At 41.6% G+C, this 22,274-nt stretch overlaps 1 protein-coding gene across 1 annotated transcript; it reads left to right on the top strand.

The window, feature by feature from the left end:
- Positions 1-1,651: 1,651 nt before the first annotated feature.
- Positions 1,652-20,408, top strand: LOC133272052 (pancreatic lipase-related protein 2-like). Its single transcript, XM_061458656.1, has 13 exons — positions 1,652-2,015; positions 8,846-8,894; positions 9,685-9,839; positions 11,380-11,505; positions 13,019-13,153; positions 14,822-14,930; positions 15,560-15,676; positions 15,760-15,882; positions 16,674-16,792; positions 17,543-17,672; positions 17,948-18,059; positions 19,035-19,199; positions 20,248-20,408. Exons 2-13 carry the CDS (start codon positions 8,855-8,857, stop codon positions 20,309-20,311), a joined length of 1,395 nt encoding a protein of 464 aa, XP_061314640.1. The 5' UTR covers positions 1,652-2,015; positions 8,846-8,854; the 3' UTR covers positions 20,312-20,408.
- The last annotated feature ends 1,866 nt before the right edge of the window (positions 20,409-22,274 follow it).

The raw sequence follows: 22,274 nt of genomic DNA, 5'->3' as shown, positions 1-22,274 counted from the left end.
AGCAAACTACAGAAGTTAGTAAGCTTGCATTCTTGCCAAATGCAGTTTTCAGCTATTTTGTGAGCCATGGTCCCCAGAGGTATTCTTGCAAGCATGTGCTCCTGCTCCAATTTGTAACTGCATTGCTGCGGGTGGGCTTGGTGGCCCCATTTCAACACACACACAAAGAACTAACTCTGTGGAAAGGACAGCAAAATATTTGAGCATATCCAGCAATTCGGGTCCCCTAAAAGAAAACATGTCAAAGGGGTCTGATTTTCACACAAAGATGTTCAGCAGTTGCTGAAGGAGTTTCGTCATTAATAGAGGCATTGGTTTCACTGGCTGCTTTCCATTTAACTTACGTGCCAGTATTTTGACAAATGCGGCCCATGACATTCCTTATCCCTTTTCTGTGGCTCCCCAGCCTCATTCCTGCCCAGACTTATCTAATGAGCTACATCGCTCTGAGGAGATACGGGTTCCATAACTGCTGCCAAATTTCCATCTTCCAGTCAATGAACGTAGACTAAACTGCGGATAATTTCTTATTAGCTAGATCTGTTTTGTCTTATCTAAAATTACACGTGTCTTCAGTGTAAGCAGTAATTAAACATGATATCCAGTCATGACCAGCCACTGCTTCTCCAGATTCCTCTGAGACTTGTTTCTAATGATTTCTATGTGGCACTAGCTTGCACCACTTTACCAAAAAGAACCAGACCCAGATCCGAACATTCATGTAGGTGTCACATGCTGCAAGGAGAGACACTCTTGACTTGTTTTTTACAATGGCTAGCAGGCTGAGTGCATTATGTACAGCTCAGCATCTGGAAAAACATAGTTCTGGTGTTATTTCTGAAATTATATCTTCTCTCAGGCAATGCATGTATCTCAAGACCACAAATTGGCTTCTTATATGAGCAGCAGACTCAACCCAAGTTACTTCCTGCCCTTAGGCACCTGAATCATTGCTTGTGTAAGGGTGGTAGTCACTCTCATACAGTTGCCTGAACAGGTGATTATGGCAGAACCCATCCTGTAGATAGCAGTGTGACCTGAGGTCTTGCCCAGGAGCTGAAAGTTTTGGGTCGTGACAGTTTTGACCCACAGACTCCAAAGCACAGAAGAGAACCTGGGACTTACATGATGGACAGGTCAAGAAGGCATTACAAAGAAGAATCTGAATGACATGAATGGGCTTGTTCAGCCTGGAGAAGAGAAGGCCTTTCAATACTTTGAGGGGGCCTTCAAGAAGTCTGGAGAGGGACTTTTACGAGGACATGTAGTAACAAGACAAGGGGTAATTAAGCTGAAAGAGAGTTTGGGTAGAGAAACCTAATCTGTGAATCCCAATTGTCCCAAGAGGACATAGATTAATCAAAATGGTAATGGGTAGACAGAGCTTGAGTAACTTCACTAGAAAAAGCTAACAAATGCTCAGATACCTATATTGTCCCTAAGCTGTAACACAATTTTTTTTTGCTCCCCCTTTTTTTAAAAGAAGCTGTAAGAAATATAAACATGTTTGACTGCATGAAAATGTACCAGGGCACGTATGTCAGACAGATAACAAACAGATAGCTGGTGACTTCTAGCAGGTGACACAGGGCAGCAAAATTAAGCTGTGGAGGAGGCTCAGCCCATTGCCTGTAACAGGACCTTACAATAACCAGCTAAGGTGGACATTTCACATTGACTGTTATGAACATTACATACAACAACCCACTCTGAGGTCTAAAACGGTCTTGCTTTTCTTCAAATCCATAGCAAAACTTTTAAGAGGTGAAGATTTTCATCTATTAGATACGATGAGAGACAAGAAAAGGCAACATCTGTTATATCCAGCATTAAGGGTATCATTCTCACAAAGGTACTCACCCACAGGAAGCCTATAATTAGACGGCGTGTGGGCAGGTCCGCACCCACCATTGTGGGACCAATTCCAAGTGAAAAGAGCCAGTAGCAACCAGGATTTGACAGGGAGCTGGCTGAAGGGAGCTTGCAAATCAGGAACCCCTGCTGCATTCAGAGTGGTAAGTGGCTGAAAACTTGGTTGGGATTTGGGGGGAGTGTCCTTACTAACTGCTGGCTGGGGCTGAAGGACTGTAAGGACTCCTGTTTAAGAAAAGACAGGCTGAACGGTATGGTTTGAGTCAACAGGCAATAAGCGAACAGCAGCACTCAGAGTGACCCTGAGGAGACTGGTGGGAGCTACAAGGCTTCAAACTTTTCAATTCCAGGAAATTCCAGTAGGAGAGGAGAACTTCTGGGCTGTGATAACGTAATGCAGCTAAGAAAACAGGGCGGATTCAGTGGGGCTAACGTAATGTAGGACTAAAACAACTTTGTTTTTAAAGGAAGATTAAATGATGGTGTTTGCGTATGGAATCTGGACTTTTTTCTAAGTGAAAATGCCTGAGAACACAAATAACAGCTCAAATTAAAAGGAGGAAAGATGAGGATACATAATTAAGCATTGGGAGCACTGCAAATTTAAAGGGAGAGTGGAAGTGGGGAAGAATTACAGAGCTGTTATCTGGAAGAATATAGCAAACGTTGTTTGGTAGGCACATACAGAGAAAACTGAATTAGTCAACAGCAAGGGTTATTCTGCCCTTCAGAAATGGCAAAAGACAAATAGTGTTGGCCTCAGAGTTGACAAAATTAGAAAGTAGCCTAATCATGAAGAAGAACAGCGAGGATCCTCCTAGAAGACAGACAAGTGACCAGATGATGGCTATAAGTCAGCTGAAGGCTCCCTCCTTGGCTTAGAACTGGTATGGTCACTTCCTAAAACTGAATCATGTTTGTTGAAGGTTTTATGATGCTTGTAGTCAGATTAAATGATCATAATTGTCTCTGTTAGCTTAAGTGTATGACTACCAGTGGCGAGAACCCTATTATTTCAGAAATCAGAGCAGACACCGCACTAAGTCCTGAAGTGGGAAGCCAAGGAGTTGTTGTTTAACAGCTTTTCTTCACTATTATGCCATAATTTCATGAAATTGTTCACCATGTCTAAGCAACCGACCTAAATACCTTAAAAGCCCAACTCTTCCTGTAGCCTCCAGTGATGAACAATTACATGTACAACTTTGCATACTTACTAACCTTTTATTGGAGTACTTTCCACATTAAACACCTTAAGAAAAAAACTGGATCACTATTACGACTCATTATTTCATGCTAATGCCTTAGTCCACTGTCTCTGATTCAGTTTAAGAGGTCAGTAGACACTCAGAAAACTCTATTACCCAGACCAGACAATGTATGCGAGCCCTGCCTTGGGTATTACTTCATATTGGGTGGTTTGGAGGAAGGAAATCTACTAAAGGTTCTGAACACCTTTGCTCCACTACAAAAGTGACATACATACTGTTAAATATGTCCAGTACTGTGCTCACTAGTTTTCAGTATTTAATAGTCTGGGCAAATGGTGTGTCTGAGATACTGAACAGGGACTGTGCCTAGAAAAGATTATGTTCTTTGTATACTTGCAGAGAACGGACTGAACAACAAAATCACATTCAAATAAAGCAAACAAAATTATAGTACTTTCAGGTATTTGCATATGGGTAAGTACATATACGATCCCCTTTATGAGGCCTAGAGACACTAATGTGATTTCTTTTCCTTAGTTTCTTTTACCATTCTGGGTTATGTTACAATACCTGGATGTGCAACTTGCAAGTGTTTTCTACATGCCTCAGGCTCGAAGCCATGCAAGAATTTGCTGAAAGCAGGAAACTTAACCTGTAATTTCTATACCCAAGCTTTATATGCTAAACTCCAGATGGGTTCTCCTTTGTGTTGTGTTAACTGAGCGCTGTGCCAAACTACTGAAAAATATGAAAGGCTAAAATAAATCACTGGAAAGACAGAACTGATCAAAATATTCTCTGTTTAAGGACAGTGTCAGTGCAGGAAATATAGGAAGTATGGTCGGAGTTGTAAGGCAAGAAAGGATGGGGAAAAAACACATAAATGGTGAATATTTTGAAAGAAGGTAAAGATACTTAAACTACTGTACTGAAGGGGGAAAAGCTGACCTGAATAATGGAAAGACCACATAAGACTGAAGGGACAGAAGATGCCACAATTGGTTTGTTGACATGTGAAAATGTGCTAGCACTGGGGATGTTACTGCATAAGGAGGTGCTCCTGCTCTCCTGCTGCTTGCTTTGAACACAGTGATATTAACAAAGGCTGATCCCCATATCAGCATAGGCTGCTGAGGTGACCCTTTACCTTCCCATTTGGCCTCTTTGAAATACAGGATGAAGAAGCAGAAAGCACCATCTAGGACATCAACCCTTGTCCATTCCACTTCTCACTGTCACATTAAATGTGACAAAACTTCATCTTAAAACTAGCTATGTTGTTTTTCCCCTATGACTTCAGCTTGACAGCTATTTCAGGGCAACATACCAGACTTCATTTTTTCATGGCTAATTCATGTTCTGCCACTATTGCATTTTTAAGCATCACTGCTCCTCTTCCGGTCTGAAGTTACACCTTTGGGGAGCAACCATTTACACTTTGAACCTTCATACTCCTAGTCTTAAAATTTCTCTCTTCGCTTCTTGCTCTGCATTCCCTTTTTTCTATTCTCATGATGATCCAACAAGACTTTCTCTCAACCTCCATTTTCTCAATATCCCTCTTGACCAATGAAACCTCTGTACTCTTTAAATAATATCTTCTCCATCTATATATTGAATACAATACATATACTAAAAATACTATTCTCCCAGCTGCCTGGAAACAAAGACTAACAAGTTCTTTGGCACTTCAAAAGTCACTAGTAATAGATTAGCAAGACTTCAAAGGCCTTTTCAGTCATTGCTTCCTCAGATGCTCATCTCCATTCTGTATGATAGGCAGTATGACAGCATTTACTTTCCCAAACTATAAAACATAATCCAACATTCATGACCTGTACTTTTTATTTATTAATTGCTCTGTCTAGATGTCTATTTTTTTCAGTATGAGCTCATGTCCAGCAATACCAGTGTTGAAAGCTGGCATGCAGTATAATGGAAGAAACTGATTCCTATAAAACCCTGATCAGTGATGATTCATCATAAGCACTGAAAAACAGGGTCAAAAAACAGCTGAAAAAAAACCATGACCACAGCTTCATCATGGTATGATGCAATGGCAAGAACTGTATTTGTAAGTTCAGGAGCTGCCTTCTAGTCCTTTGCTATCATAGTCTGAAATGCAGTAATTGCTCAATTTTTAATCTATTTAATCCATGCATTTAACTTCTCATTTACTTAACTGTTGTAATAATGCATGTATATAATTTTAATTTCTTAAATAAATATCAAATAGCAAAGCAGGTCTTATTAAAACCAAAGTATCATGAGGCTTGAGTGTTGATCTTACGAGAGTGTCGCGTTAGTTTGTCATGTCATGTAACTGAATTCAATGATGTAACTTAATTTTAACAGGTTCTTGCCATTTTTCTTTCTTGACTGAGTATCCTGTAGAGGATTTCATTATTCTGCCTCAGCCTGTTACTCCTCACCAGAGAAGAAGAGCGATAAAAGAATAGTGAGTAAAATTCTTAGCAATCAGATAAACAACATATCTTGGTCTAGATGAAAAAATATCTGTTTCCTGGGGTAAGATTATTAGGTTAAAAATACTGATAACTAAAAAAGCTGAGATTTGGACTTGCTTCTCAGTAATAGCCTGTGTTGGTGTGCGTGTTTGTGTGCATGTCCTGAGGAAGGTGTGTGGGTACATGTGTGGGACTTAAAAGCACACTGCTGACAGTCATTATGCAGACTTTCTCATATCTCACAAACCATCCACTAGTGGCCCATGACTTGCAGGTTGAGCAACAGAGTCCAGAAGATGCCCTGGTGGCCTATTGTAAGGACAACTACTGCTCCACTGTAGGTTTTGTACATTGCAATGTCATCCTATGAATGTTTGCTTTTTCTTTCTTTTCTCTTCTTTTTCTTTTTTTCTCTGAGCTAAACAGCAATTTAGAAATATTTAGGGCTGATATTGCTTTAGAAGTGCATATCCTTTGTCCACTGCGTATAACAATTTAATTTAGCTGAGTATAACAATTGGGCTAAGTGTTCAGCAGCCTTCTTGCCAGCAATACTGGCTAGGCTGAGATCATTTTCACAAACAAGTCATTCCAGTTCCTCTTGTTCAGCACTCAGGCTTTTAAATGCCCAGTGACAGTTTTCCCCCATCGAATGGATTGCTGCCTCAACTGTTTTTAGAAAGACATAATTTCTTAACCTCCTTGCAATCTTGTTGTCATTTAACATAGAATAGTTACGGTTGGAAAGGACCTTAAGAGCATCTAGTTCCAACCCCACTGCCATGGCCAGGGACACTTCACACTAAACCATCTCACCCAAGGCTTTATCCAACCTGGCCTTGAACACTGCCAGAGATGGAGCATTTACAACCTCCCTGGGCAACCCATTCCAGTGCCTCACCACCCTAACATGGATCAGTATCGAAAACCTACCCAGTAAAAAAGAATCATCTGCTACCCAAACTACATCTCTCTTAATAACAGAATAAATCAACATTCCACAAAAACAATAAATAAATGAAAAATAATAAATCTGCATCTTTCATTACTTACCTTGCTACATGTTCATTTCTACTTTCTGCCTTCAAAGGAAGAATCTGTGATAGGAAATTACTGATCAATTTTATTTGACAACAACCTCCCATGTTTTCTACAGTCATTACTCATTAGCTGCCTTAGAGATTTTGGGTCCGAAAAGAAATTATACTACCATTCATGCTGTAGTGTTCCTGACAAGGACTATACATCTCCTGAGTATGAGAGCTTTCCATTAAACATAAATCCCACTGAGCTCTCCAATTTATTTGATGAGCCACATCTTCTGTGATTTTCCTGCACTCTCATCAGGTTCTCATCATGATAATGGGTACTTCTTGATGGATATTGCAGCTGAACGGAAGTGATCCTTTTGGCTGACACTTGGGAACTCTCTGTTCTTCTGTGTTACCAGCTGCTTAGAATAACTCCTGATCCCCTTCCCTCCTACTCTTAATCACTGCCAGACTTCCTCTCTGCTTCCCACTCTCCTCAAGCACCTAGATTTCTTCTCTGTTACCTACATCAATGGATATGTTAAAGTGGGGGACAGAATTGTATTTCATAATTCCTCTAAGCCATGCACACTGCAACTTCAGCTCAATGTTTAGATATTCAGCCTTGCTCCTCTGCCCTACCATATAAACAACAAGCTATTACCACATAGGGACTTCAGAGTTTATTAGAGTGATGAGACACACTCCCTTCACTCTGACCTGTTCCATGGCGCTTGTTTAGGGAACAACATCACTACAGCCAAGTAATCCAGCTCACACAGGGGAATCATACATGCCTCCTGTCCGACATGTGACAGACATACTCCAAGGACATGTTCTGTGAAATTCCCAATTGTTTCTTGTTTGTTTCTGGGAGCATTTGGCAGTGTCAATGGCCTTTAAAGAGCTCATTTTCTAACTTTCTCACGTTGGCAAATCTCCAAGAATAGCTCTTGTAGACAATTTCCCACATAACAAGATTATACCTACTAAAATGTACCATTTTTTCCTTAATTACTTCTAATGAGCTATCTCAGTAACCAGGGGCAATAGCTCAAAGTTTTTGCTTTGCAAGAAAAGCAGTATGTTAGAAATAGAAGGCAAGAGGTACAGAAAACACTTTGAAGAAGAGGAAATTGAGAACAGTGAATGAGGCAAATGGGAGGGAGCAGAATGGTGAAATAAATGACATGGGAAAGGAAAGAGTAAAGGGAAAGCATAGAGAAAAGGAATATGTATATAGTAAAGGATACTATGGTGCAAAAATACTAAAAGCCCCAGGTAAAAAGCAGCATGAACAGCCTGCAGATAGAATCATAGAATCTTTTAGGATGGAAAAAAACAATTCCTACCATCAACCTAACACTACCAAATCCACCACTAAACCATACGCCTAAGTGTCACATCTACATGTCTTTTAAATACCTCCAGGAATGGTGACTCCACCACTTCCCTGGGCAGCCCATTCCAGTGCTTGACAACAATTCTGGTGAAGATATGTTTCTAATCTACACCTCCCCTGGTGCAACTTGAGGCCATTTCCTCTTGTCCTATCGCTTGTTACTTGGAGAAGAGACTGCTCCCTGCTTTGCTCCATCCTCCTTTCAGGTAGTTGTACAGAGTGATAAGGTCTCCCCTGAGCTTCCTCTTCTCCGGATTAAATAACCCCAATTCCCTGAGCCACATCTTCTCAGTCTTGTGCTCCAGACCCTTCACCAGGTTCTTTGCTCTTTTTCGACACACTCTAGAACCTCAATGTCTTTCTTGTAGTGAGGGGCCCAAGGCAAGCATGAAGACTTTACCAAGCTACAGGTATCACTGTCTTTATTCTAATATATCTCCCACCTGTCTCCTCACAGCGGGCAAAACTCAGGACCCCATAATCTGATTCACTCCCTCAGCAATCCATATGCAGTATTGGCTGTGCAAGAAACGCAGTGAAAAGCAAAACTGAGAGGAAGGGAAGGACAACCTCTCTCATCCTGTTGGCAACACTCCTCCTAATGCAGCTCAGGATACTACTGGATGTCTGTGCTGCAAGCGCATGTTGCTGGCTTATGGTCGATTGGTGTTCACCATGACCCTCAGGTCTCTTTCAGCAAAGATTCCTCCCAGCTGACAGGTCCCCATTGTGTACCACCCAGTGTATGAAACTATTCCTCCTCAGGTGCAGGTTTTTAAGCTACCCTTTGTGACAAATGCTTTTAAAGAGGACAAATCACTCTAAATAAAATGCTTAACCTGAATATTCAATTTACTTTAGGTGGCTGGAATGTGGATTATTGCATTTTATCTCCTTGGCACTGTAGCAGGTAAGACACTATATCTATGAAAACTACCACTAGAAGGTGAATTCAGATGAAATAATATATAGGAAATGATGACTGGTATTTAACACTGGAGTTGTAGTATGATTTGTGTGGGTAATTGTGTGGCAATGTCTATTCCTGTGCATAGGACTAATGCTAAAAGGCTCTGCTCTCTTTAAATTTTATTCTTGAGAGATAACACTGTGCTGAAAATCCACAGAGAAATTCAGGATCATGTGTCCTACTTCTATTAAAGCAGTGTACAAGCTGTCTTTGCGTGACTGTTGTATACAAAGAACCTTTCAGCAACAGGGTGTTTAGCACAACAGACAGTGCTGAAACATAAAAGTTGATCATAAGTGAACAAGAGACCCATTTGATCTAGGAAAAGCTACTATATTGAAGGAAATTACCATTTTATTAACAGTACAAGGTCACTGCATAAATATCCTTCAATCCTACGAGCAGAGACACGATGCTTTGGAGTAGGAAGCATGCTGGAGTAATCCTAACAAGCACTTCTTGCAAGACTTTTTTAAAGAAACTAGGTTAATCCTTTACAAGCCTAGAAAATGGTATCAAAACAGCATCTGGGTTATCTTCAAATTATTTAGCTCCCTGCGTGTACCTGCTTCAGCCAATAGCCATGAAGGAAACAAGAATGAATCTCAGTTTCAAAATTCATCATAAAATAAAATCCTTACCTTTCCGTTCCTCAGACTTTTGTAGGCTCAAATAGATCATTGAGCACAAGAAAGTCCAACATGTAAACCAGTTGTTTGTTCTACTCTAGGTAAAGAGGTTTGCTACTCCAGGCTTGGCTGTTTCACAGATGATCCACCCTGGTCTGGGATACCAGGGAGACTTCTGACTGGTTTGCCTGACAATCCGGAAGAGATGAACATCACCTTCTCCCTCTACACCAGAGAAACAGGAAATAACTCACAGGTGGCATTTATTTCTAACATTGAGAACTGATTAAACCTACAATGTTTGTTTATTATTTAAAAAGTCTCTGTCAGTCATCAGAGGCTAAACAGAATAAGAAGGTAGTTGAAGGTACGGTGCTAAAGGTACTTTGGGATAAAGTACAGCAAAAATGTTGTGAATGAACTGTAAGACACAACAGCTTTCCTGGCATTTTCCTGTGGAAGGATACGGGTTATGGCAGACTGCCTTTTGCATGCACTTAGGTCTCTGAGGGAAGCTGAAGACTCACTCCAATAATGAGCCTTCTGTGTATTCAGGTAGGAGAGCAAATAGTGCTGTCTTCCAGAGCTGAACTGTGAAATTATTGTGAGCTCTAAAACTAAAACTCTAAGACTGATTTTAGCAGGTTCCAAACCCACAGTGAAAGGAGGGTGATTTTACATTCTCACCTGCCTCTCTGCGCTTTGAAAGTAAAACAGAACTACTCAGGTTGCTTCTGCCCTGAAATACTGAGCAGAGCAATACAGAGGAACCTGTAAGATCAGGAGCTGGGACCACTTCAGCAAATGTTTATGAAGCTACTAAATCCCTTCCAGGCTCCCAAACCTAGTGTCCCCTGAGCTGTAAGGGATGTTTAGGATTCCTCTGGCATGACCTATGATGCCACCACTGCTATTGCAGACATCATTGCTTACAGCAATCCTGGTTGCCACAATGAGAGTCCAACTCAGGCTCTCTAAGGGTGGGAAGTTATACCTGCAATAAACTTTCACAACTTTCAGAGCAGGGGCATGTGAGCACACAAGATACGTTCAGCAACAGGTTACTCAGTACTTCTGTTGTTGGTAAAATAAGTCAACTTACACTGCTTCCCAGCCACTAAACTTCAATGTTTATGATCTATGGCACAGCCCTTCTACACTCAAACTCCCTGAGCTCATATCACAGACCCTGTATTTGAGTCTGAAAACAATACAAACAGATGTCATTCTCAGAGAAAAGGGACTATTTATAATTAAGAAGTTTGCAGCAATGTGTGAAGATCAGCTTCACCCTTATTGCTGACAGTTCTTGCCTTTCTGGAGTAGAATGACAAAACCACCGTATGAACACCACCTATACAGAACAACAAACGCTGTTGTTTAGATGCAGTGCAACACACTGAAGCCACAGCTCAGGTCAGTGAAAAATCAAGCTGAACCAGGAGATCTGGAACTGGTGGGCTTTTCCCAGAAGGAACTCTTCCAACTAGAGCCAACAGGCAGCATTGGACATTGTGGCCCCTTTAGGTTACTTCACATTCCACATAAGGGGGCTCTTCCTGCATTAAGCAGAATAGACAGGAGCAGCAGAAACAACATGGGAATAACTTCTTCAGAAACCACAGTGGAACTGAGAAAGGAGACGTACAGGGGTTCCAGAGTTGCAAAAATCAGACTTGGTCCATTCAAAGTAGTCCCTTGAGTCCTACAGAGTGGATGACCTAATTGGCTTTTTAAACTGTTTGAAAGTACAAATAAATTAATCTTTTTTCTCCTTCTTTCTCCTCCAAAACCAGCTCATCTCAGCAATAAACTCCTCAACGATCCAAAACTCATATTTTTCCTCAAGTAGGAACACCACCTTCATCATTCATGGATTTGGCAGCACTGGAAGAGAAGGCTGGGTGGTAGAAATGTGCTTGGTATGCGAGTAGCTTCTGATTTCCATCAGCGGTTGTAACTACAAACTGTCAGTATCCTTTAGGCATTAATGTTCACTTTCCAGCTTGCAGTTTGTTAGGTTGTGGCAGATACCAATCAAGAAGCAAATTTCACAGACACCAAAATATGTTCCCACTCTGGAAGATGCAGCATATTGGAGACTTCTTGGACATCTCTGACATTAGGTTTCCCTAGAGTTTCCATCTCCAAACCCTACAGACTGCATCAAAGCAATAAACCAAACACCGATGTCCCCAGCCTGTGCACTGGTGTCAGAATATCAGAATAGACACACTGACTCACTGCATCTCCCATTAGGAGAAATTAGAATGTCCTTCAGTCAAAAGGCCTTCCTGAATTGTAAAGCTCAGGTTTTAGTCTACAAATACTATTGTGGTTGAGCACTATTCAGTTCTTAAAAAACCTAAACCCAACAAAACAATAACAAAACCCTTTTTCTTTGATTACAAAGTGCAAAGAAAATAAGAGATTTCAAATTAGAAATGTGAAGCTACCACAAAACCAGCAGAGTATACTGTGTCAGTGGCAGCCTTGGCTCTGATGGACAAGCAAAATCTACTCTAGCTTGTGCTTCTTCCACCCAGGCACAAAAATATGAGCAGCTAGAAAAAGGCCACTACTGAATACTGGTCATAGACCTGCAACATCGCTTTCTTTCATAGATCTATGAATACTTTTAATCTACAGTATTAAATTTCTAATTCTTTCAGTTGAAAAGAAACAGCAGTTCTATCTGCCTCTGTATAGCACAAACTTAGGGTGCCTGCAGGAAAGGAAGATGTCCAGGCATCAACGCACTATCTCTTCAACCTTTTGCTTTCTTTGTCATTCACCTTCAGCTGTTTATCATGGATTATTTTTTGTTTCCACTTCTTGTTCTTTCTCAAACCTTAAGTGAGCTTTAGTCACAGAAAGCTATAACCTTAGACTCTAATACATAATTCTTCTACTAGGAGAATCACTGATCTCTGCAAGACAGACTAGTACTGAAGTGACCAACACATTAGCTTTCTTTACTGAAATAGAAACTTTCTCCTCTACTCCAGACCTTTACCAGTCTGACATGACTTTGACTTTCTCAGTTCTAAAGGTACTTGGTAAATAAGTCTACTTTCTATACTATTCAGTTAAGCTAACAACATCTCTCAGAGAAAGTCACATCCTGTGCATAGAGACTACTGTGCTGTTGTGTGGCTTTTCCAGATTACTTCAAATAGGTATGCAAATGGTTTATAGATTAAAATATTTTTATTATGGTCATTCATAATTGGTATTTTTTGGATGAATGGCTTGTTATATTCTGTTTTGCAAGAAGATGCATGTTTCGGCATGGCACAGGCAACGAAAGTGAAGAGTCCTGCTTAGTAAAGATTGGGAAATTGCATTACTGTATTACCTTTTAACGCTCATTCCAATTTCAGTTTTATCTCTGTTATTTTGTCTCCTTAAATACTTTATGTGTTTCCGCACCAGCTGTTACTGGAAGTGGAAAACATCAACTGCATTGCTGTCGACTGGAAAGAAGGTGCAAAAGGCACCTACATCAGTGCGGTGAACAACCTCCGTGTGATTGGGGCCGAGATTGCCTATATCATCAACATTTTAAAGGTAAAAGGCACAACCTTACCACCTACAACTTAAGTGGATATAGAGGGGTTGTGCTGCCCCAAAAGACGCGCATTACGCTGATGTGGTTGAAAAGAGGTGCCAATTAATTAAAAGCCAGTAGGTGGCAATATTTCCATATGATCATACAGGAAAGCAAGCATTCCGTGGAAAGGAGGCAAGGCTTGTGAGTTCGGTGCTCGTGAGAGTTTTGCCAACGTTAGATACTTGCGCTAGAAGTGAGTTAGTGTCTCAGCTCAGCGCAACTGAAACGAGGAGGAGCTGACTCACTTGACAATGCCATATTTGCTGTCTACAGGCACGATAAATCATCCAGTTGGCTTCTAGTTGTGAACTTCATGTTCCTGAAAGCCAGTGTTCACATCTACACATACCGCACAGAACTGCTCAGTGAAGTTTAAGAGTATTGGCATTTCCTGCTGACTTCAGGAAGACTCATGAGTACTTAGACATGCTAAAAATCAGAACGCTGCCTGGCTACGGACTTGATCCTGGTCAGGAGGCGTTCATCTTGAAGTGCTGCAAGAAGTAGTTCAGAGCCCACACGACAAAGTGCTGACTTTGCAAGCACCTGAATACAAAAGAGCACTTCTCCAGAATCTGCTGGGGTACAATCGGTTGTTTCTACCTAGGAGGTTCTTATGTAGGCTCACATGTTTGCTTCTTTGCGTACAAATCCCAGGTCACTTGAAGATGCGTTCAGTTTTTCATTTAATATCTCTATTACTGCACCTTTTGCAGTCTAGGACCGTTTTTCTTCCTTTAGAAAAATGCATAAATGTTCCTTAGACTTCCTTTTCCCCAGTTTATAAACTTCGGCAGTTTGACTTCAGGAAAGGTTAAGCTGCACTGTAAATAGAAGTACTCCAGTAAATCGTATTCAGAAGAACCTATTGTCTACTACTAAAGGTAGACAGGCCAGTACTACAGATCTGCTTTTATTTGGATACATTCTGCATACAACTGCATTACAAAACAGAACTTGGTGTAAAACCATTAAGGAATTAGCAACCAGTCCTAGTTGGATTTGGTCATTATAAAATCCAGCAAATCCTTGAATGAAACATATCCCCTGCATGCAGCTTACACATTCATTAATCTCCATTTCCACCTTCAATGCATGTGTAATATCTTAACAGTGCAGGTCTTGTACAGCTGACATGTGGCAAAGAGGAGAATAAATGTCACCCCACCTAAGCTTGTCAGCCAAAATACTATTGAGTGTAATCACATATTCTATGTATGCACATTGAGGGCAGACATGCGATTAAAAAAGGCTCCATAATTGAGTAAATAAAGAAAAAATGACATTATTTTGACAAAAATTAAATTAGGGTTTGATCCAAATGAGAAAGAAGGTTCATATTTTGTCACCAAGAGTAACTGAGTATGGTAACCATACACCAACCCTACAAAAGTGAATCCATCACCACTAGGCATTTTAAATTCTACATCGGATCATTTTCTATCAAGTCTTAGTGTAATTTAGACAATAATTAAGTCAAGGAACTCACTTAAAAAAACCTCAATCCCAGTTTGCTATGCAGGAAGTCAGTCTAGATGTTCCCGAAGGCCCATAATGTAAGACACCCTCTTTGCTTGCTATTTAAAGCCTGTGTTCTTGTCTCCCACCACCACCTCAATGATCAGAAAGTCTCCAGATGCTCCCCTCATGATATCCATTTAATTGGCCACAGCCTGGGAGCACACACTGCAGGAGAGGCAGGAAGAAGGACTCCAGGCATCAGACGGATAACAGGTAGGCTGTTGATCAATGTGCAGAGCTAACATTGCATGTGTCTAAAGGAAAGAAACTTGCAACACACTGGCCTGTAAACTGGAATTAAATGATTGGCAGTGCTGGAAGCACTTCTCATGAGAGCAGACAAACTTTGTGCTTCCCAGAAACAAGGGTAATTATTACATTTTCCTTCTCTAGTTAAGTTAAAAACTGTAGTGGAAGTCTTTAGTGGAGCAAAAGACATAGTTTATATTTAATCCAGTGAATGATGGTAATGTTACATCAAACCCTACGCAAAGACAAAGCAACATGTCAAGAATCCTTAGATTTTCTTATCTGTAAAGCTTTACAGGCCAGTAATAAGCTCAAAGGTAATAAAATGACTTCTTCATGGTAATATGATGCCATTCTATAGTCTACTGGCAAATATTTTACTTCTGGTGGAATAAGTTTATAGAAAGGTTCACAAAACCATGTTTTTGCACATTTTCTTTTCAGTTTAGCTTAACATTCACATTATTATCATTCAACATGCTTTGTGCAGTACTGAACAACGGATGTTGTAAGTTGGCAAAGACATTAATACATGCAACACTTCCTTCCCTCCCTCAAACAATAAATGGGGGGGGGGGGGGTGCTTCTTTTAGGTTTAGACCCCGCTGGGCCCTGTTTTGAAGGCACTCCTCCTGAGGTGAGGCTGGATCCTTCAGATGCAAACTTTGTTGATATCATTCACAGTAATGCTGCTCGCTTTCCTGCTGTAGGTAAGTGTTCATGTGTAAGTAAATACCTGCAGGAATGGGCACCATGTCACTGAGACACCGACCTCACCACATGTGTATCTCAGGGTTTGGAATATATAACACCACTGGTCACCTGGACTTTTACCCCAATGGAGGAACTGTGATGCGTGGATGCACTGATTTACTTCCAGACATGAAACCAAGTGAATTTGAACCTTTCATTGCAGGTAAACATACATTCCCAACATGCATAGTACTTGGTTTTCATTCCATTCTGAAACATTAACTGTGAAAGTAACTGTCAGTTTGGGAGAAAACAGCAAAACAAAATTGGGTTTTGTTTATTTAATTGTAAGATCTAGAGGGAAATAAGAAACAATGAAGGCTGGATCAGAACAGTAATGCCCAGGGAGCAGTGTAGGAAAGGAAGTTCAATACAGGCCTAAGCTTAGCTCCTCTAATTTGAAATTGAACCTGCAGAACACAAAAAAACAGGGAACAGGGAACAACCCAGTCCAACAAACCCCTAGGCCCAGAAGGAGGTTTTCCAGGCTGACACAGGCTCGTGCCATGACCAAAAGCAGCCACCATCTTTCATTTCTCCCAGATGCTGCAGAGAGCATCTGACCCTTTTACACCTTAAATTAGGCAAAAGCACTCAGTGTTTGCAGTGACTGTACATGCTTCACCTCTCCACCTGAGACTTCTCTCTTCATAGGCTTTGGAGAGGTCAGCAGAAGGCTGGTGGAGTCTCCTTACTCTGTTAAGCTCTTTAAAACTTAATGCCATTGTCTTAAAAGGGGCTCTGGTGCCATAGCAGATCAATGTATCCCACTTGAAATCTTGGGGTAACTGGCACACAGTTCTCTGGATAAACCCCAGGCAAAACAGTAACTTCTCAAGACCACGCTGCTGTTCTGTTCCATGCCTCATCTGTTTCCATGGTGAGACAAGTGCAACCCTTGTACAGGGTAACAGGAGGTTATTTCACTGATGTTCATAAACTTTGTTCCCACAGATGCTACAGTCTTTGGAGGGTGCCATCACTCCCGCAGTCATGAGTATTATTTCAAAAGTATCCTTTATCCCACTGGATTCCTTGGATATCCCTGTAAAAGATATGATTCCTTTGATTTGGTAAATATATCAGACCAGGAATGGGTGTAAAAAAATGATCCAGGTCTGTACAATCATAATAGGTCCCACTATGTGTGCAGAAGACTTGGATGCTGGTGACTGTGCTTCTCATGGGTTGGTTTGGTAGGAGGAAGAGTGCAGTGAGGCACAGCAGCTCCATCAGCTATTCCACTCTGGGAAATTAATCCTGAGGCACAGATAATATAACCAAAATAGGGGGAAAAACTTAAACCCCATGCAATTCTCACCCTAAACCTTTATGCAGAGGACGTAGGTTAGATAGAGCTATCCTACTAATTCCTGGCTGGAAGAAGAGACATTTGGAGCCTCCAAAATCCTTGACTGTTCTCCAACTTACGCTTATTAGAGTATGTAAATAAATGCATTTGTGAATGATGCTCCTTTTCTTCCCCTCCATATGGTGTTGTAATGTGAATTTGCAAGCTGCTTTCCACTAGAAGGGTAAAATTGGCTTATATATTGTCCTATACTCTAGCTGAAAATGATTTGAACTAGGGAGTTTCAGACCAGCATGGACATGGGTATCAAACCTGCTCATTCTACACCCTGGTGTACGGCAGGGTGCAGGAGCTGTTGTCTGCAACAAGTCCATCAGGTTTTGGTGGTAAGATATTCAACATACAGCACTGCCACAGCTTTGCAAGATCAGAGCAGCATCATCAACCTTCATTTTGTCTGAGCCAGGATGAAAAAACAGTCTTCATTAACTGATGCTCTTATTTTCCCTAGGGAGACTGTTTCCCATGTCCAAAAGAGGGGTGCCCAATGATGGGGCACTATGCTGACAGATTTCCAGCCAAACTGGAGAGGGTAAACCAAAAGTATTTTTTAAACACAGGAGCAGACCCACCTTTTGCTGGTAAGTGGAGAAGGTTTGTTACAGTTGGTGGTGTGTTTGAAAAGTGATTGCCTTGATGTAATTAACAACCATGCTCCTACGGTGCTCCTATAAACACCTGCCAACATCTCTGACAAAAACCACTACATCAGTTACTAATGTTCATGCTCACTGAGTCTTTCATTCGACAACACAGATTAACTCCAATTAGGAAAAAAAGAACTTTCCACTAAACTAGTATTTTTAGTTATCTCATATTAATGAGAACCTAGCTTGTTTTGCTTTTCTTTATGCAGCTTGGAGACAAAAGGTACTTATCCAGCTGTCTGGTGCAAAGAAAATGAGAGGGGACATAAAACTAGTTTTCCATGATGCAGAGGGCAACACAAAAGAATATGATATTGCCAGGTAAGAGAAATTAATATTTCCCTATAGCATTTAAAGCTGCTAACATTAATCTATGCATTTCCCACACGTTTAAGCAGTGCAAAAGCTTATTCCGCGTTGCAAACATTCCGCTTAACATCAGATTATGAAAAGAGTTATGATTTAGATAAGGTCCATGGATGGTTGCAAAAAGGAAAGGGAAATCACTTCCTTTTCATGAGTTCTGTGTTTCTCTGAGTTGCTCTTAGAAAAGAAACACATGTACACCTGTGGAACGCACATAATTCATATGGTGCTCACCTGTTTCACATGCACTTTACCACAACCACTCCCACGCTAGCCTGGCAACATACACGTCAGCATGCTCATTCCTTGCTCTGACAAGGCTTTGCTGTGCTGGCGACTTGCTGAATGATCTCATGCAAGGCAATCCTATGCCCAAACTTACCAAATTTGCGAAGTGGATACCTCCTTTCTCCCTAGGAGATATTAAAAGCCACCAGTAGCATATGAATGGCACATCTATATAAGCTGGCCAGCAAACTTCATTCACAGCTCTTATCATCTCCCATTGACTACCAATGCAGCAGCTCCCACTGTCTTCCAAAGCAAGTGTTTCCCTGCATTCTCTTACCATCCTCTGTGTATGTGCAGACCAAAGTGCCACAGAAGTGTTCAGCTCTTCCTTAAAGTCCTTCTCAGAAACCTTAGCTGAAGCTCTCCCTGCCAAGATAAATGCAAAACACAGCCCACATGGGTGCTGGAGGCAGACCCTTCCTCACCCCTTGTTATTTCCCAGTGGTTTCCTGCCTCATGCCCATTTATTGTTTTCATCCTCTCCCTGTTCAGAGCATGACACCAGAGTTCTGGGCCTGCACTGTCACAAAGAGCAGCACAAGTGCAGATTTCTGTTGTAACAAACCTTGTGGAGAATGATGTAGGTCAGCAGTTTCTACACTGGTAAACTTAGCATTGCTGTCTTCATTGTATTTGCAGTGGAGACCTCTCTGAAGACCAAGTTTATGCAAAATATCTTGATGTTGAAATTAACCCAGAAAAAACTACAGAAATTGAATTTCTCTGGAACAAAACCCTATTTACCCTTCTTTGGGCAAGACTGGGAGCAGAAACAGTCAATATAATTCACGGAGATGGACATAGGTAAGTATGTCCTTTTACAGCTCAGAAGGAATGTGCAAGGAGTGCAAAACCTCTGCGAGGTAGGATTGAAAAACAGTCTTAAATTGGACACAGTTTGCAATCAACAATGTGAATTTCAGTAACTGCAAGGACAAGATACTGCACTTTGGATGGAAAAGTCAAATGTTCAAGAACAAACCTGTACAAACATCAAGTACAGGGGGTAACTGTCTGACAACAAATACAGCAGTGCATTATTTGGAATGTATACTGTTTGGCTAAAGCCAGACAATTACAACCCAAGATAAAGCAAGTCTCATTCCCACGTGCATTACCTTGTTCTCTATAGAAGATCCAAGGAATAATTATTCTTATTGAAATAATTGGGGTCAAACTGTAACTAGAAGCAGGGTCTTTTTCAAGTCTGGGGAGTACACTTCAGGAGCAAGGCACACACACTGAAGTCTGCAAAACACCAAAAGAGACTCAGAAAGCTTGATCTGAGTAGAGCAGCTGAAGGAAACGTGTTTCTCAATAAAAAGAAAAGCCTGGAGAGGAACATAAAAACAGATGCATAAACTACCTGGGAAGTGATATCCACTGGGTTTAGGCCAAGGTTAAACTGATATAACCTGATAAATACAAGTTAGATGTTAGGAAAAAAATATTCTTTATCATTTGGCATTGGCTTGGGATTATTCAGAGAAGCTGATTAAATCCCTTTCATTGTGACCTCCTAAAAACAAGCTGTAAAGTTTTGCTTGGCGCTATCCAGTAAAGCACCAAGCCTAAACAAAGGCATCTTAACAAGACTTAACTTTTTCTCTAGAGTTCTATATATTGAGATTAGTTTTATTCAGGTTTTACAGCTGGTCCTCAAAAGAAGGAAATTCACCTTGTTCCTGCTCATATGCAGTTGCTACTGTTCTGTACAGCAGGCTTTCAGAAAGGCTTAAGTGGGATTATGGATTGAACTAACAGGCCTCAAGGTGACAGCTGAGAGCTTTGCATTTGTCTTTGGGGGAAAACAGATAAATAAATATTGATTCAAGTGGTTTTTCCTTCCCAGGTCGACTTTTTGTGGCCATGGAACTGTGACATATGGAGTACCCCAGTTACTTACACCTTGCTAGATTACAACTGGTTCTGTACACAGCAGCTGAGCAAACCATCAGTCCTGTGCATGGGAATGTTGATACACAAGGCTATTAAAGCAAAGCCCAAACTCTCTGTGGCTTCCTTTGTTTTTTCAGTGCTTTGCAAACACACTTGTCAATGTTTTTCACGTTTGACCCAGTTTATTGGGCTTGTAACCATGGAAGAAACTGGAGATCATGCCCTAAAATCTACTTATACCATTGTACAGCCTTGCTCCACCACTGCCTCGAAATAAGAGCTATTTCCCACCACATGGATGATTTGCCAGATTCTCTGTCTATCGAACGCTCTCAAGGCAGTACATTACCTCAGCACTTCCCCGTGGCTGGGAATGGTCCCAAATGCCTCCTTTCCACAGTCTACGCCATTGTGCAAAACTTTCCAGCCCCACACAAGAGCACTGCCCTCCAAAAGCACCCTGGGACAGGGCAGGAACAGACCAAGACCAGGGTACTTCAGAGCAGCCCTTTGAACACAGCACCTTCGCAGAAGCAATAGATGAAGGCAAACCTCAAGCATTCCCCACTTCAGAAGCTTGATCACAGCACCTGGCTACTGTTTAATTTCTAACACATACCTCTGCTCTGACCACTGGCAGTCTGGAGAGAAAGTGACTTTGAGTAATGCCAGACTCTGCAGAACCTGGGATTGACTATTTCCCATTCAAATGAGCACTACTGCAAAACTAGGCATGAGTGAGTCACCTGGAGCTTGAAGAGACCAAAGCAGGGGATACTTTTCAAAGTATAAAAACAAAACTCAAAGTTAATGAATAAGAAGAAAGAGTTGTTGAATTATTAACTCCTGTTTCCCCGTGTTTGATAAGTGAAGTACAAGCACTTCCGCAGATAAACTTCTAAGAAATAGGAGTAGAAATACAACATTAAGAACATCTACCTGGACTTCAGCAAGGCTTTTGACGCCGTTTCCCATGACACTGTCATAGGCAAGCTCAGGAAGTGTGGGCTGGACGAGGGGACAGAGGTGGATTGAGAACTGGATGAATGGAAGGTCTCAGAGAGTTGTGATCAGCAGCACATGGTCTAGTTGGAGACCTGTAACTGGCAGTGTCCTCTGAGAGTCAACCCTGGGCCCAGTATTGTTTCACTCGTTCATCAGTGACTTGGATGAAAGGATAAAGAGCCTCCTCAGCTAGTCTGCTGATGATATAAAACTAGGTGGAGTGGCTGATACCCAGGAGTGCTGTGCTGTCATTCTGAAGGATCTAGACAGGCTGGAGAGATGGGCAGAGATGAAAGTCAAAGGCAAGTGCAGGATCCTGCACTTGGGGAGGAACAGTCCCATGCACCAATACACGCCAGGGGATGACCTGCTTGAAAGTAGCTCTGTGGACAGGGACCTCGGAGTCCCGGTGGACAAGTTGTCTATGAGCCACCAGCAGTGTGCCCATTTGGCCAAGAAGGCCAGTGGCGTCCTGGGTTGCCTTGGGAAGAGCATTGCCAGCAGGACGAGAGAGGATACTTCCTCTTTATTCAGCCCTGGTGAGGCCTCACCTGGAGTACTGTGTCCAGTTCTCCACAAGAGAGAGCCTGAGCTCTAGGAGCAAGTCCAGCAAAAGGCCACTAGAATGATTGTCTAAAGCATCTCTTATATGAGGAAAAGCTGAAGGGGCTGGTCCTTTTCAGCCTACAGAGGAGAAGGCTCAGTGGGGATCTGGTCAATGTGTATAAGCATCTGAAGGGAGGGTGTCAAGAGGATGAGGCCAGACTCTTCCCAGTGGTGCCAGGCAACAGGACAGGAGGCAACAGGCATAAAGAAAAACACAGGAAGTTCCACCTGAACATGAGGAAGAACTTCTTTACTGTGTAGGTGACTGAGCTTTGGCATAAGTTGCCCAGAGAAGATGTGGAGTCTCCTTCCATGGACACAGTTCTGGGCAATGTGCTCTTAGTGACTGTGTGCGAGCAGAGGGGTGGG

Source organism: Pezoporus flaviventris, unplaced genomic scaffold (assembly GCF_033815535.1).
Source record: "Pezoporus flaviventris isolate CSIRO_AGI_PZ_B2104156 unplaced genomic scaffold, CSIRO_AGI_Pfla_v1 ptg000029l, whole genome shotgun sequence".
In the NCBI taxonomy this organism is placed as follows: domain Eukaryota; kingdom Metazoa; phylum Chordata; class Aves; order Psittaciformes; family Psittacidae; genus Pezoporus; species Pezoporus flaviventris.
This window is presented reverse-complemented; position numbering and strand designations above follow the sequence as displayed.

Coding starts and splice junctions, on each gene's coding strand:
- LOC133272052 (XM_061458656.1), top strand. CDS start 8,855: ATGTGGATTATTGCATTTTATCTCCTTGGCACTGTAGCAG. Junction 14,931..15,559: donor AGGCATCAGACGGATAACAG/GTAGGCTGTTGA, acceptor TGCTTCTTTTAG/GTTTAGACCCCGCTGGGCCC. Junction 15,883..16,673: donor ATTTGAACCTTTCATTGCAG/GTAAACATACAT, acceptor TTGTTCCCACAG/ATGCTACAGTCTTTGGAGGG.